The sequence below is a fragment of the Ambystoma mexicanum genome, chromosome 14, assembly GCF_040938575.1.
Source record: "Ambystoma mexicanum isolate Mex_15411 chromosome 14, UKY_AmexF1_1, whole genome shotgun sequence".
In the NCBI taxonomy this organism is placed as follows: domain Eukaryota; kingdom Metazoa; phylum Chordata; class Amphibia; order Caudata; family Ambystomatidae; genus Ambystoma; species Ambystoma mexicanum.
This window is the reverse complement of record NC_090940.1, coordinates 29,932,280-29,949,019: the sequence shown is the minus strand read 5'-3', so window position 1 is coordinate 29,949,019 and position 16,740 is coordinate 29,932,280. Positions and strand designations below refer to the sequence as shown.

The following is a 16,740-nucleotide window of genomic DNA, read 5'->3' as shown; positions in this document are numbered from 1 at the left end:
CTTTGCATGCAATGTTATCCTACGGAGGACAAGGGGAGGCCGTAACAGGCTTGCTTACTTACCCCACCCCGGATTCAAGCTTTTCCCAGGTCACACAATGGATTGTCAAGGGGGTAGCTGGGGACATGTTCTTCCGGCCTTTGTTCCAGTGACGTATCCAGGGGTTGCAGGTGTAAGTTTCTTCCTGTCAGGTGCAACTTCAAGATGCAAGCCCAGATCAAGAAGAATGCAGACTTTCACAATGCAGACCTCTTTAGGACACTTCACAGGAGGGAGGATGGCTACTTCCAGTGACGTCATCCTTTGCAAGAGATGAAAGGCTATCTTCCAGTCGCAGTTACAGACACAGCTCCAGGACAGGTTCCCTTGATGCTAGGAAGCTGTACGTTTGGGAGAAGGCAATTTATGCCACAAGTTGGCAACTGCCAAATTTCCAGACTTGAACACGCAATGGCGAGGTCGGACGAGGTAACCCACGAGGGAACTGGGCAGTTCAGGGTCAATTCCGAAGGCTTTTGGGGCGTGCAACCTCGAGTAGGCGCCAATACTAGCGGGTCCCGCTAGTCCAAGGGTCAGAGCACCAAAGAGTGCCTTCTAGAATCTTGCAGAGGAGTAGGGCTTCACTGGGACTAGACAGGATACATGGTAAACATGAATGTGCACAAAATAAAGCAAAAATGGAATTAATATAACTGTTGCCAGCAGCTTGTTTTTAGACGCCTACAAGTAACCAAACACCCCAAATATAAAAAGTTAGGGAGATGTAAATGTACCCCCATCGAACTACAAGTAGCAGCGTGCAATGTAAAAATACAAGAATTCCATAAAAAAACAAGTTTCTCTGTACTGACGGCCTGAAGGACTACCCCGTTTCCCCATAAAATATGAGCAAAATGCAAGGAGAAGTGAAGTTGAAGGCTTCACGCTCCTTCAAAAAGTCAGAGCAGGATCAAAAACAGCAAAAAGAATGGGGTTCCATTTAAAACTATGGAGGGAAATGCACCAAAGCTTTCTGCCACAAGAGGCTCTGATGAGGCAAACACGTCATTGTCAAATGTTCACAGAATTAGCCCGCACAGCAATGCACAAGTTTAAGGGATCCAGTGTATAATTCCGCCACCAACCACAAGATGGCAGGATAATGCACATCAAGTGAGCCTAAAACTCATCCAGTCATACACACCTGTAGTTTAGAAACAAGCTTCATGAAAGGCCAGCTGTCATCATGCCGTACCAGCTCTACCACCAATTGCTCGCAGGCAGACAACTCATGCACCCCCTGTGCACGGCCCGAGCTCCGTCGGTTCAACTGCTCCACGCCACTGGACAACACAGCGAAGCGATCTGGAAAGAATCACAATGATATAGAGTAGAGCAAGTGTTGCAAAACAAGACTGCGTGCAATACACAAACGTTCTCAATTGCAGAACATGCACTCGGACACCAACATGCCAGGGACGCAGTGCATTTACCAAAGTGCCAAGTACCAGCTTAACATTCTCGCTGGACTGAAGGGAAATGAAACGCTGAAGATTACTACATATTTGGTGATACTGATGGACGTACTCCAACTACAAACTGACTTCTCTCCAATGATGGTCACACAGTGCTAGGTAGCCTTTCCACAGGTCCTCTGGCGAGGACCTACCAAGGCTTTGCTCCCACGGTAGAAGAGGGGTTTTAGTAAGGTACAGCTCACACAGCCAAACTAAAAGGAATGTCCATAGAAAATAGGACTGAAAAATGTACTATGCATTCGAGATTCTACATAAAATTAGTAGTTACATTAAATGTAAATACTTGCACTAAAACAAACAAGTATTAATCTTCCAGCTGACACCAACTAACTAAACAAGCATTCAACAATTCTTTATAATAAAACGAAGATTTTAGGCTAGTTGTAGATTGTTCAAAGGTTTACCCATAGAGAAAAAAGGGATAAAATCATTAGGCAGCTCCAGTTTATAGGGAAACATGGTTTAAAGTTACTGAAAGTTCAGAGGGAAACTATAAAGGCCAATAAAACAGCACAGCACAGGAAATCCTGAGCAGGAATCTGCTAAGAGGCCCTTGAAGGAAGATTGCAGAGAGGATTTAATTTGTTGGCAGCAGACAGACCGTTGCGGTAACAAAATGAAAGGTCTGCAGCAGAATCCCCTGAAGAACAGAACCAGCGACTGATAAGGAGGTTGCAGAGCCAAGATGTCGACCAGGCTGCTGGAGTGGGACAGAGGTCAGGTGAAATACAGGCTTTCAAAATGGCTGTAGCTCTTGACAAGGACTGCTGGTAGAGGGTCTAACGTTGTAAGGACAGGACCACAATGAAGAGGACCGGCAAGTCTGTTCTGTTTCTGCTATACCCGAGTCCACCAAGTCCAGTAAATGGAGCCGCACGAGGACAGCAGAAACGATGTAGAACTGGGACACAATGTCTGAATTGGTAATGCACATGGTGCAGGATGTTCAGGGCGCGCACACGGGCCAAGGTGGAGGAGCAGACTATGCCCACCAGATTATGGGGAAGCTTCACCCAATACAGGATCTTTCTCGTCAGAAAGGATCAGAGCTTCTCCTCTTGGAGGTTCAAGAGTCAGGTCAGAGCTTTTAGCCCAGTGGTCAGCAACCTTTGGCTCTCCCAATGGTTTGGACTACAACCTCTCCCTATGCTTGCTTGGGCTGATGGGAGTTGTAGTGCAAAACATCCAGAGACCCAAAGGTTGCAGACCTCTGGTTTAGCAGCATCCTCTGTTGTCCACACCCAACGTATTTCAGGAGCAGCTCCAGATAGTCAACTCAAGGACAGTGGATCACGCCAAAAAAATACAAACAAGACGCACCACAAAGACAATAACAAGGTAATAGGACTTCAAAACATGAGACTTCCATTTGCAGAGGGAAGAAAGGACTGGCAACAGTAAAATGGCTTCACAGCCTGTAATAGGGACAGAGGTTGGTCATTAAACACCCAAGGAAAAGGTGGGGAATTTCTGTAGTACGATCAGGACAGAGACAAAAACAGCAAACATATTAGGGTGCCCACACAAGTGAGAAAAAGGGACTTTCTACCCTAACAGACCGTTATTCTCCAGAAAGCTGGTGTAGTTGCAGGGAGGCGGGCCAACCAAGAAAGAATATTTGATTGAGGGAAAACTGCATGCTGGTATAGTGAGTGTTGGGGAGGTATTCCTTTTGCAAATCTTACCCTCTTCTGTAACAAGCCTCCCAGCAGTACTGCTGGCCTGGCATCGATTTATTTTATTGACTTTGAAAGTGCAAGCCTATTTTTTCTCACTCACCACAACCATTCACTTGGTTTGGGGGACAGTGGACCCTTTTTTAAGGCTCCATTGAGGGGAAACCTCTCCTTTGTTTCGGCATCCATATGTTATCATCTGATATATGTCATTTTTAATGCGCCTGTACACAAGTGTTTCTAGGCACGATAGACAAGGGGGGGAAACAGAGGGAGAACAAAACAAACACGATCTTACTAGGCCTTGTGTCATTCAGATTGTGCAAGTGTGACAATGCAAAGTGCAGGGGGATGGTGGAGTGCAATCAGGGCAGCATTGCTGAGTAAGTGCAGCCAGGGTATTGCGGCTCTGGGTACACGCAGGGAGGCAGGGACTGTAGAGGTTACAGTTACAGCACATTAGAGCACGGTAGGCCCGGAGGCAGTGCAAGGGAGACTGATCATGGCAGAGCCTGCTACCCAGTGAGACTGAGGGTACCAAGCAACCAGTCGCCGCAGCAGACAGGTAGGTCAGCAGGGGAGGGGGAGAGAAAGCAGAGGAGAAAAGGAAGGTCTTGAGCTGCTTCCGGCACTTCCGGTGGTCCAGCTCAAGCTTGAGCGGGGCAAGAAGGCCATTCCAGAGGGAGGCACCTGCAGAGGAGAGATCTACCACCCACTCTTTGCCCGAAGAAGCGTCCGACTGTCAGAGAGTTGGTAGCACCTCCCCACCCTATCCGGTGTCGTGCCAGGGGCTCCTAGAGTATCTTGCAATGTCGTTTTGGGTGCCCTGGGTAGCCCCATGTATCACAGGCGTAATCTTTTTATGACTCTTTATTTTACCTTTGCAGCACAAGCCATCCTACATAGAGTGCATTGGGGAGAGTGTGTCGCCTTTTCTTTATCCCGAGAAGAATTTTTGATAAACTCCTGCCATCCTCTGAACAGGCTGGAGGCAGTTGCTACATATCTATCCTTTTTCCAGGTCCTTTATCACATGTAGCCTTTTTAGCTGCACTAAATCACTTAAGAGGTCCATATAATCAAAAATCACCTCGCTCTGTGTTTGAAGTCCTTTTCAAGATGGCCTGTGCTTTGTTGGCCATCCTGGCTGGAATGGGGGGAGGAAGCCTGCAAAAGGTCTTCCAGTTTGGGAGAGCTGGTGCACAGAAGGAGCCAAGTACCCCCACCTCAACCACTTTGCACAGAATGCCTATATGTTGGGTACCAGAATGTGAAACTCGAGCAATACTGGGGGAAGTGCCCATACCCAAGAGAATCCTGGAGACAAGGTTCCCGTTGAGAGAACCATACCTGCACCCAAGACGGTGTGATGGCCATTTGAATGAAAACCCAGAAGGAAAAGGACAAATGCATGGGAGAGCAGACTGGTGACGTCATACGAGAGTCAAGCTGACGTACATAGAAGAGATGAGAGGATGCAGATATTCTATAAAGCATCAAGAAACTATCAAAAATAAGCAACAACTTGGGCTCAAGATGAAGAGGCTTATGCTGAAGAAACAATGACATTATTTAAGTTTATTCACACGTGTACAGATGCAAAGTAACAAGCAGTTTTCACGAGGCTGCTTTATAGTATAATAGAATATGACAATGCATTACTTACCGTAAAAGTATTTATGATGGTTGTATCTGCTTAGATTCAGATGCTGTGCATAGTCCGACATCCAGTGTTCACTGCGGAGTATTGCATTTTGTTTTCGTAGTCGAAAAGGGGACGTTGACAAGGTGTGTCTGTAACACTATCCCTATAGTGACGGAAATCTTTACAGTGACGTGCATTGTACCCACAATCCCTCACACGTCGAGGTCCCTCTGTATTTTTTCTGCCCTGAGGGAGACTATTAGACGTGAGTGAGTACAGAAAACAGAGATAAAGAATAACTATGTTCCTTCCATCCGAGTGGGAAGGAAGGGTGGGCGCATGTGAATCTAAGCAGATACCGTAAAAGCATTTCTGATGGTTGTAAGTAATGCATGTCTTCTGATGCTTGTTAATCTGCTTAGAATCACATGCTGTGCATAGACTAGCGAGCAGTACCCGGAGTTGGAGGTGGGTTGTGAGAAGGAACAGTAGAAAAAAGATGTCTTAATACTGCTCGTCCCACCTGGGAATCAGATCTAGAGTGGGCATCTAGACAGTAGTGTTTTGTAAAGGTGTGTACAGAACTCCAGGTTTCCGCTTTGCAAATGGACTCAAGAGGGACATTTGCAATGAATGCTATGGAAGCCCCAGTGCCACGAGTAGAATGTGCTCTCGGCTTGAAGGGTAGTTCTCTCTTAGCAAGAGTGTAACAGAGTGATGCATTGGACAATCCATCTAGATATAGTGGATTTTGAAACTGCATCTCCTTCTCTTCCTGCTGCCACCGAGACAAAGAACTGATTAGTCTTTCTCAGAGGTCTAGTTCTTTCCATATAAAACATGACGGCTCTGCGCACATCTAGTGTATGCAGACTCTTTTCTCCTAAATTTGAAGGGTTTTGAAAGAACGTTGGTAGTTCTATTGACTGGTTGACATGGAATTTAGAAATACATTTTGGTGCAAACCTAGGATGTGTGCGTAGAACCACCGTATCCTTGTGAACTGTTACAAAGCGGTCTAGTATAGAGAGCACTTGTAGTTCACTCACTCTCCTAATGGAGGTGATAGCTATTAAGAAAGTAGTTTTAAGGGTGCGGTTCTTAAGGGATGCTTTGTGCATGGGTTCAAAGGGTGAGCCCACAAGCCTTGTAAGTACCACATTTAGGTCCCATCCGGGAGCTGGGTTAGCTATAGGAGGGTGCATCCTCTTTACTCCCTCCATGAAGGCTTTAATAACTGGGACTTTCCACCATGACACTGAGTTGAGAAGTGGTGTATGCGGAAAGTGCAGCTAGAAGAACTTTAATAGAATTAAAGACGAATCCTGAGTCTAATAAGTGAGTCAGGTAAAGAACAATCTGTGTGGGAGAGCAGTCAACAGGGTTGATGCTCTTATTTCTACACCAGTTGACGAATCTCTTCCACTTGCTAGAATAGCAGTAACGAGTGTTAGGCTTTCTAGCCTCCCTGAGAATGTCCATGCACCTTTGAGGGAGCTGTAAATGTCCAAATTCTATGACCTCAGGAGCCAGGCTGTAAGTTCATGGTATGTGGGCATGGGTGCAGCGTTCGGCCCCTGTTCTGTGACAGCATGTTGTACGGGCAGGGTAGTTTCACCAGTGGAGATAGAGACATCTCCATAAGTTGAGCGAACCATAGCGGTCAGGCCCACATCGGGTCCACTAGTATCATGGCGACTGGTTCCTGGTGCATCTTGTGCACTATTTTGTTGAGAATGGGAGTCGGGGGGGGGGGGGGGGGACTTGTGGAGGGGGAAGTGTAAACAAATTTCCCTGACCATGTAATCCAGAGACCGTTCCCCTTGGATCAGTTCTGGGGGTACCTGGAGGCGTAATCTTGACATTGGGAGTTCTCCAGCATTGCAAACAGATCTATTTCTGGGAACCCCCATTGTGTGAAAACATCGAAGACTATGTCTACTCTTAACCGCCATTCGTACTCTTCGGGCAGAGGGAAGTCTCTGCTGAGTTCGCCTGCTAGCAGATTGAGTTCTCCTGGTACATGTTGTGACAACAGGAACATGTGTCTGAGAGCCCACTTCCAGATGTTCTGGGACAGCTTGGACAGTCCTGGAGAGTGCATGCCCCTTGCTTGTTCAGGTAGTACATGGCTGTGGTGCTGTCTATGAGGACCATCACTGTCTTCCCTTGCAGGTGTGCCTGGAAAGCCTTCAGTGCTTTGAAGACCACTAGCAGTTCCAGCAAGTTTGTGTGTTTGGACGCTACACTCTGAGTCCAAACTCCATGTACAGTCTGATGGGTGAGCCCCCCCCCCATCCTGTGAGGGATGTGTCTGTGGTTAGAGTGGCTCCCACTGTGGGGGTGGCGAATGGTATCTCTATTGCAAGGTTTTCCTTCGACCACCACCGTAGCGAGAGAACCAAGGCATGCGAGACCACCACTAGATCATCCCATTGTCCGCTGGCCTGACACCACTGGCTGTTGAGCCACTCTTGCATTGGGCGCAGGCGCGTGTGAGGTACCAAATATATACATGACGCCATCATTCCTAGCAAACGCATTGCTTTGCGTACCGTCACCTCTCGACCGGCCACATATTGAGGGATCTGAAACAGCATATTTTGGACCCTCTCGTTTGAGGGGAAGACGAGGCTGTCCTTTGTTCGAATTAGAGCCCCTAGGAATTGTTTGATCTGGCTGAGGTCTAGGCTGGACTTCTTCTCGTTGATGGGGAAGCCCAGTTGGAACAAAAGGTCTACAGTCTTTTGGGTATTTGAGAAGCATGCCTCGTAAGAATCCCGTTATGAGCCAATCGTCGAGGTAAGGGTAAGCTCTGGAAAAGGTACCAGGAGGAGAGAGTAGAGACGCCTCCTATAGATTGGATACTTAATGTATGCACAGAGGGGGTGAGGAGACTTCCGCTCCACCCGCAGCGCCCGAAGCAGACAGCGATAGTAGGAAAGATTAAGGACTGTACCCACTAAGGGAGCTCAAGGCAGCAACAGGGTATAGTAATCCGGCATATGAGTCGCCTGTGCAAAGCAGCGACGAGGGCACAGAGAAAAATACTGAGATGTAATCTCTAAGGTCCCGAGGGACAAGGAGAGACGAGATAAGGAGAGAAGTGATCAACCAAGTACATCCTTATCTATAGGACGAGATAAAAAGATGGAAAGGGGAAAAGGATAAGGCTGATGAGTTAGCGCTTCTACAAAATGAATGGATGGGCGGTCAAACTTGATGTTAAGAGCATTGATGACGTAAGGCAAAGAGAAGATTGTGATGAGCAAGATAAAAGAAATAGAGAAAGAAGAGCAGTTGATAGAGGAAAGGGTAAAAAGAAAGGATATGTGAGGCAGAAGACCAAGTGAAATACAGTGTCACACAGCCGCTCTCTAAAAGGACCCGATCCGGGTATATGAGTAGTCCAAAACTTTTTTGAAAAAATATATGCTTAAAAGTAAACAAAAAGTTATCTTTCAATTGAAAAAATAACAACAATATTGAGATTTAATTGTTTTTCAAGATGATTTTATCCACAAGAATTCTATCAAAAAAATATAAGTCTCATAAAAAATGAGAGATCACTAATGCTTTCTTAGTGAGGAAGCCACAGACGAACGCGAGATAGCAAGAGGAGAACTTTGGACTACTCATATACCCGGATCGGGTCCTTTTGGAGAGCGGCTGTGTGACCCTGTATTTCACTTGGTCTTCTGCCTCACATGTATTTTGAGTTTGGGTGTCTCCAAATTCGTCTCAGCCAGCTCCCCACTGAATATCTAGACACGAACTATTGGAACAAACGTATTCCTTTGTTTAAAAATTTCAAATATTTGAAACACATGGACGTATAATCAAGTGGTGCCCACACATCTTCCTTCCTAAAAAGAAAGGATAGACAGATGGGAACAACTGTACCAAGATGAGCAACAGCAAGAAAGGGACAAAGACACAAGAGCAGAGGAAAAATGATAACCGGCAGATGGCAATTACGGAAAGAAAACTAGAAGAACACGAGGAAAAGATTAAGGGAGAAACGGATACAAAGGCGAAGAGATCAGGAGATGCGAAGGAGAGAACAGAACTGAAAAGAAAAGAGGAGGCAAAAGCAAGAGAAGAAGCAAGAAAGCATAGAGAAGTTGATGATGACATAGAACGAAAGAGAAGGCAGCGAGCACGTGACATTGATCTCCTAGAAAAGGAAGAAATGGATCCTGATCCAGTTGTTTCATGGGACGATCTAGAAGAGTTCTTCCCCACACAAGAGCCACTACCTGGTCCATCTCGAGTAAATCTGGAGGACGAGTTGGACTACAGGAGTCTTGGGGACGCAATGGATAAAGTACCATGAGATGAGGGCGAAGAAAGATTTAAAAGGGAAGGGCAAGAACGACCGACTTGAGAGTACACAGCTGTACGATAAAGAGGGAGGCTCATGAAGTTTTGGGCCTAAAGAGCTGTTTTTAGACAGATTTACTCTGGATAGAGACGAAGAGGAAAGATGTTACACAAGTTGGGGACAGGAGATGTCAGATAAAGATGCGAAGTCATTCGTGGGGGAAAGGACGGTAACGCAGGTAGGTCTGAAAGATGTTTTTCTATGGATAAGGAAGTTAGATGGTCGGATCCAGGCCTCCCTATCTCTCGGGCATCAAGGTCCTTGACGCGGGGGACTCGCCACCATTTGTGAGCAGATTACGCTTATTGCCAGGAAGAAGGCAATGCGGAACCACTGTCCTGGGTTTGGAAAGATTAAATGAAGGGGACGAATGTGAGTTTGGGATTTCTCAGTTTCCTTTACTAGAAGACCAGGCAGCAGTATATACCATGGCCACAAAAAGACAAGGATAATTTGAGGTGCAACTCCTGAGTTTAACTTCTGATGGTGGGAAGTGGATGACATGCATTACTTACCATAAAAGTATTTCTGATTGTATCTGCTTAGATTCACATGCTGTGCATATGGTCCGACATCCAGTGGTAACCGCGGAGTATTGCATCTTGTCTTTCGGGGACCGAAAGAGGAAATCGGCATAGGCGTGTCTGAAACACTACCCCTATCGTGACGTGTGTAGTACGCAACATCCCTCACGCGCCGAGGTCCCTCCGATTGTATTTTTTCTGCCATGAGGGAGCCCAAGGCTAAAGTGAGTGAGTACATGAAGAGAAAAAGTAAGAAGTCTATGTTCCTTCCACCCTGAGCGGGGAGGCAGGGAGGGCGCATGTGAATCTAAGCAGATACAATCATCAGAAATGCTATTACGGTAAGTAATGCATGTCTTCTGATGCTTGTTAATCTGCTTAGAATCACATGCTGTGCATAGACTAGCGAGCAGTACCCGGAGTTGGAGGTGGGTTGTGAGCAGGAACAGTAGAAAAAAGGTGTCTTAGTACTGCTTGTCCCACCTGAGAATCAGACCTAGAATGAGTGTCTAGGCAATAGTGTTTTGTGAAGGTGTGTACAGAACTCCAGGTTGCCGCTTTGCAAATGGACACTAGGGGAACATTTGCAATGAATGCTATGGATGCCCCAGTGCCTCGAGTAGAATGTGCTCTAGGCTTGAAGGGCAGTTCTCTCTTTGCAAGAGTGTAACATAGTGTGATGCATTTGACAATCCACCTTGATATTGCTGACTTAAAGACAGGGTCCCCTTCTCTACCAGCTGCCACTGAAACAAAGAATTGTTTAGTTTTCCTCAGTGGTGTAGTTCTATCCATGTAGAACATGACTGCCCTGTGCACATCTAGTGTGCGAAGGCTTCTTTCGGCCATGTTAGTAGGTCTCTGGAAGAACGTGGGTAGTTTGATTGACTGGTTCACATGGAACTTTGAAATACATTTCGGCGCAAATCTGGGATGTGTGCGCATAACTAACTTATCTTTGTGGACTGTAACAAAAGGGGTCCAAAACCGAGAGGGCCTGTAGTTCGCCAACTCTTCTGATAGAAGTGATAGCTACTAGAAAGGCTGTCTTGCAAGTCAGGTCTTTCAGACTAGCTTTATGCATAGGCTCAAAAGGGGGTCCCATGAGCCTAGTTAAAACTACATTTGAATCCCACCCAGGGGCTGGGTGAGTGATGGGGGGGATACATTCTTTTAACCCCTTCCATAAAGGCTTTAATCACAGGTATCTTCCACCATGACACCTTCTGCTGTAACGTGGTGTAGGTTGACAAAACCGCTAGGTGAACCTTTAAGGAATTGAAGACTAACCCAGAGTCCAACAGATGGGTTAGATATAACACAATGTGTGAAGGCGAGCAATCGGTGGGATTGACGCCTTTGGAACTGCACCAGATGACAAAACGTTTCCATTTGCTGGCATAGCAATAACGTGCGTTAGGCTTTCTTGCCTCCCTCTGTATGTCCATGCATCTTCGAGGGAGTTGCAGATGTCCAAACTCTATGACCTCAGGAGCCAGGCTGCTAAGTTCAGAGTTTGTGGGCATGGGTGCAGAGTCTCCCCCCTGTCCCGAGACAACATGTTGTACGGGCAGGGCAGCTTGACTGGTGGGGAGAGGGACATTTCCATCAGGCGCGCGAACCAAGGTTGGTGGGCCCACATGGAAGCCACCAGAATCATGGCGACTGGTTCCTGGTGCATCTTGTGTACCATCTTGTTCAGAAGAGGAGTCGGGGGGGGGGGAGATGGAGGGCGTAGACAAATTTCCCCGAACAAGTTATCCAGAGACCGTTCCCCTTGGATCGGTTCTGGGGGTACCTGGAGGCGTAATCTTGGCATTGGGCGGTCTCCTGAGTAGCGAACAGGTCGATCTCTGGAAACCACCATTCAGCGAAGACGTTGGATACAATGTCTTCATGCAGTCGCCATTCGTACTCTTCTGGCAGAGGAAAATCTCTGCTGAGTACGTCTGCCAGAAGATTGAGTTCCCCTGGAACATGTTGGGATATCAGAAACATCTTGTGCTTGAGAGCCCATATCCAGATGTTTTGGGACAGCTTGGATAGCCCTGGAGAGTGAGTGCCCCCCTGTTTGTTCAGGTAATACATTGCTGTTGTGCTGTCGGTTAGGACCAGCACTGTCTTCCCTTGCAGTTGCTCCTGAAAGGCGTTCAATGCTTTGAACACTGCTAGTAGCTCCAGTAGGTTTACATGGTTGGACGCTACCTGAGGGGACCACACTCCGTGCGCTGTCTGTTGAAGCAGGTGAGCCCCCCACCCCGTGAGAGATGCGTCTGTCGTGAGAGTGGCTTCCACTGCAGGGGTGGTGAAGGTTTTCCCCTTCAAGAGGTTCTCCCTCGACCACCACTGCAGAGAGAGAATGAGGGCTGGCGAGACAACTAACAGATCTTCCCTTTGTCTGCTGGCCTGACACCACTGGCTGTTGAGCCACTCTTGCATCGGACGCATGCGCAGTCGCGTGTGGGGAACCAAGTATATGCATGACGCCATCATCCCTAGCAAACACATAGCTTTGCGTACCGTCACCTCTCGACTGGCTACATACTGAGGAACCTGAGAGAGCATGTTCTGAACCCTCTCGCTGGAAGGGAAGACTAGACAGTCTTCCGTACGAATTAGAGCCCCAAGGAACTGTTTTACTTGGCTGGGGACTAAGCTGGATTTCTTTTCGTTGATAGAAAATCCCAGGCTGAACAGTAGGTCTACTGTTTTTTGGGTGTTCAAAAAACAAACGAACGAGTCCCCCGTGATGAGTCAATCGTCGAGGTAAGGGTAAACTGGAACTGAAAGTCTGCGCAGGTGTGGCGCTGCCACTGCCAGGACCTTGGTAAACACCCTTGGCGCCGAGGCTATGCCAAAGGGGAGTACCTTGAACTGGTAGTGTTTGTCCTGAATCACAAACACTAGGAATTTTCTGTGCGCTGGCAGCATTGAAATTTGAAAGTATGTATCTTTCATATCCAATGTTGTCATGAAGCCCCCTTGTTTTAGCAATGGGATCACCTCTTGCAGTGTTACCATGCGAAACTTATGGGGCTTTATGAACTTGTTCGCTGGGCGCAGGTCTAGAACAGGACGCATGGTCAGATCCTTTTTGGGTACAAAGAAGTACACTGAATAGATACCTTCGTTTACCTGAAGAATCGGGAAGTTTCTATGGCGTCCTTTCCCAGCAGCGCTTCCACCTTTTGGATCAGGATCTGCAGATGTTCTGGTGAAAGGCGTCGATGTTTCGGCGGTCTGAACTGTGGAGGTCGGGCGAATTCCACGCAGTAACCGTGGGCGACCGTCTTTAAGACCCACTGGTCTGAAGTTATCCCATCCCATCCCATCCCATGCCTTGAGGAAAGATGTTAATCGCCCCCCAACCGGGGAGACATGGCAGGGGACCCGGACTTGGTGGTCATTTCTGAAGCGAAGTTGACGCTCCTCTGGAATTGGAGCTTCTGCCTCTATTCTTTCCGCACTTCTGACCCCTCTGGGGGTAAGTGGGCCTTGCAGCAGTTTGACTTGAGTTGAAGTTGCCCGTGCCGAAATTGTTTTGAGCGGCGCAGGCTTGTCCTCGAAAGGACCACCGAGAATTACTGCCCCTCTGTGAAGAGGGTTTCTGGGAAATTTGGTGCAGCGACTTAATAGTCTCGTGCTCCGTCTTGGCTGTCTCCAATGCATCGTCTACCACCTTCCCAAAGAGGTTGCCCTCTTCGAAGGGTTTGTTGATAATGGATACCTGGGTCTCAGGCCTGAAGCCAGACGTGTGCAGCCACGCGTGCCTCTTTAGGAGAGTACCCTGTGCGAGAGACCTGCCTGCTGTCTCTGCAGTGTCCAGGGTATTCTTTACCACTTCCGATTTGCAAGTTTGCCCTCCTAGACAATGGCGAGAAGCTTGGCTCTGGTTGGTTCCGGAACCTCTTGAAGGCCTTCCTTGAGTAGGTTCCATTGGGCGTCGACGTAGCTTGCTAGTAACGTCATGTTATTGGCAATCCGGACGGTATAGGCCGCCGCAACCCGTTTGCCTAAGACATACAACCTTTTGTACTCCTTGTCCGGGGGTGACTCTCCCGTGGCAAGGGGGACCCCTGCTCTCTTGCGAGTGTTGGTCACCACCAGCGAGTCTGGGATTGCGTGTCCTTTGATATAAAGCGGGTTGGTGGGGGAGGGTCGGAAAAGTTTCGACCCTTGGGTTCACAGCCCTAGTCTGTGCGGGTGTGAGTAAGGAAGGGGCCAGCTGTCTCTTTACAGAGCTCAAGAGAGGGATAGACTGGCTTTCCGGAGGCTTTTCATTAATAATGTCCTCCGCAAAATGATGTTCGGGCAGGGCTTCAAGTGTGGCAATTTTAAAGAATTCCGCTGCTTTTTTCAACAGGTTGTTGAAAGCCATTTGATCATCCACCGGGGAAGCTTGTCGAATCGGGGTGGATGGGGGAGAGTCGAGGAAAACGATATCAGAGTTGTGATCGTCCTGCTGGGTGTCCTCCCAGTTGTCTGTTGCTCCTTGATCTTCCCCATAGTTGTCCAGAAAAGAGGCCTCCTCTTCTTCTGTATAGACGTCTCTATACGTGTCCATCTGGACATCATCTTGATAGTCAACTTGGTGTTGGACATCTAGGTGTTGGACATCTTGTGTTTGAGGGTTAGGGTCTACCCGAGCTTTTTTCGGCGGAGGTTGATCAGAAGCCCTGAAAAACTGCTCCAGCCGATCCATACACCCCTTGAATTGCTCCGTGGTCCACTTGGATGACCCAAATGGACCTAGCTGAGTAGGAACCGTGTTCTCCACCCTAAGGCATTGAGAGGATCTCCTCAGGGTGCTTGAGAGGGGTACCTGGCTTTCTTCGTAAGAGTCTTCGGGATCGTCTTCCAAATCCGTGGAAAACATTTCGGCGGATTGGTCCATTCTGTGGGCAGAACCGGTACTAGGCCCACCGCCGTAGCAATCCTATTGATGCTCTTACTGATATAGTCACTGAATCTTCGGGAGACAAAGCCTCCGATGATGGCTTCTCGGGTAGAGGCCTACTCGTAGTTTTCAGGCCTGCACGGGCCTTGGAAACCTTGGAACCCGTTGAAGTTTCTTGTTCAGAAACTTCGGCATGTGTAGTTTGTGGAGTAGCACCCTTGTTATGTTTGTTAAGCCCAGTCGTCATGCGCTGCTACGGATGCGGGGGAAGGCTTCGGATCAGATTGATCCGATAGCGCTTTCGCCTTCTTTGACAAAGTCGTCGAGGAGGGTGCTTGGGTTGTGTGCTTTGTGCAGTGCGATTGTACGCCCCTGTCACTTGGTGTGGTCTCTGTAGCAGGACCGGAGTCGAGCCTGGAAGGGTCGGGGACGGGCGTGGCGGCTCTAGAATAGTCCGCCTCAAGGTCTATAACATCCGTGTTGGACGTTTGGTCATCCGATGTACCCCCGTCACTTTCAGCTGGTGTCGCGGCAGGGGAGGGAGGCTCCACGTGTGACATTCCGTACGCGGCCCACCGCTTCAACGGGAGCCCCTTAAGGGTTTTAGGTTTAGGAGTTTACACGCCGAACACCGCTTTAGTGCTCTAGGGGGAGACAAGCGTTACACGGCGTGTGCTCGTCTTTCCACGGATATCTGACCCAACACACAGGGCAGAATCTAAATGGAGTCCTTTCCATAGCAGAAGGGAAGGGTGACCAGAACAAAAAGGAAAGAAGTGGAAAAGAGGAGAGACATCATAGCAGTATGGCAAACCCTGAGCCCACTCTCTCTACTGTGTAGGCCGGCCAGAAGGCCCGACCACGTGGAGGTCCGAACGCCGGATCTTAGGCGTCGGAACCCACAGCCGTAGACGATTCCCCCGTAGTCTTCGTCAATGTTCTTGATGGGCGAAGTGACTTAACGGGGATTAACCGACAATTCGGTAAGATAAACAATGTCTCATGAAGAGCTCCGCTATAGGGCGACCAGTTATCTGGGCGGAAAAAAACAATCTGAGGGACCTCGGCGCGTGAGGGATTTTGGGTACTACACACGTCACGATAGGGATAGTGTTTCAGACACTCCTATGCCGACCTCCCCTTTCGGTCCCCCGAAAGACAAGATGCAATGCTCCGAGGTTACCACTGGATGTCGGATCATATGCACAGCATGTGAATCTAAGCAGATTAACAAGCATCAGAAATAAGTAACACAAATACACTCCAAAGTACCCACACTTAGTTTCTCTAAATCAGCAAATACCCATTGGGGATGGCGAACAGACACTTCCTACACCCTCAGGTGACTTTACTAACTAGGACACTGAACATTAATAGATCACTGTTGCATTTAGAATAATACTGAGAAGAATGTCAAAGAAAAGGGCTACAGAATAAAACAACAGAAGCAGTTAAGTACTTTTGAACCCCCCAATGCAAAGTAAGTTAACCCCTTCTTGGAAGGAAAGGTGAAACACAATGTCAGAGGAAAGAAGAGTCATCAGGGAGCCAGATCAGCCAATGTCAATTGGGCAAAAGTCTAGCTGAGCTGAAGCACTTCTTGTAGGTAAGTAAAAGTCTTGCACAATGTTTTAGAAGTCTTTGTAGAAAAAGTAGAATCAATGTAGGGCAACCAACTCAAGTCTCCACCGGGAACAAGTGAGGTTACACAGCAAGAGGTAAGTTCCCTTAGACTTTACAGTACCTTTAGTTAGAAGAAATTGTTCCAGCTGGCTTCTGTTCCTGTGCAGCTCTGCAGATCCTGTGTTCCGGGGCCTCAGTCGTGGGGACAAGAGGGAGGACTCCTGCACTGCAACCGGACGGTTGGTGACAGAAATGGACCAACTTCTATTCAGTGGCACTTCACTGTTTCAGCTCCTCGCGTCTCAGCAAGTAGCACCACCGCAGACTCTTGGCTGTTGAGATGGGCTTTCCTTGCATCTGGGGTCCAGCACTGTTGAGGTGGCTCAGGCTCGGGCTTTCCTTGCATCTGGGGTCCAGCACTCTGTTGAGGTGGCTCAGGCTCGGTCAGTCCTGCTTCCTGGGAGTCTGGAGGAT

General features: G+C 48.1%; 1 protein-coding gene across 1 annotated transcript in view; it reads right to left on the bottom strand.

The window, feature by feature from the left end:
• Nucleotides 1–16,740, bottom strand: part of BAZ1A (bromodomain adjacent to zinc finger domain 1A) — a 956,777-nt gene that overhangs the window by 113,680 nt on the left and 826,357 nt on the right. The window contains exon 25 of the mRNA XM_069638454.1: nt 1,184–1,344. Within this exon, the coding sequence (XP_069494555.1) occupies nt 1,184–1,344 (161 nt within the window). The remainder of the gene's footprint in view (nt 1–1,183; nt 1,345–16,740) is intronic.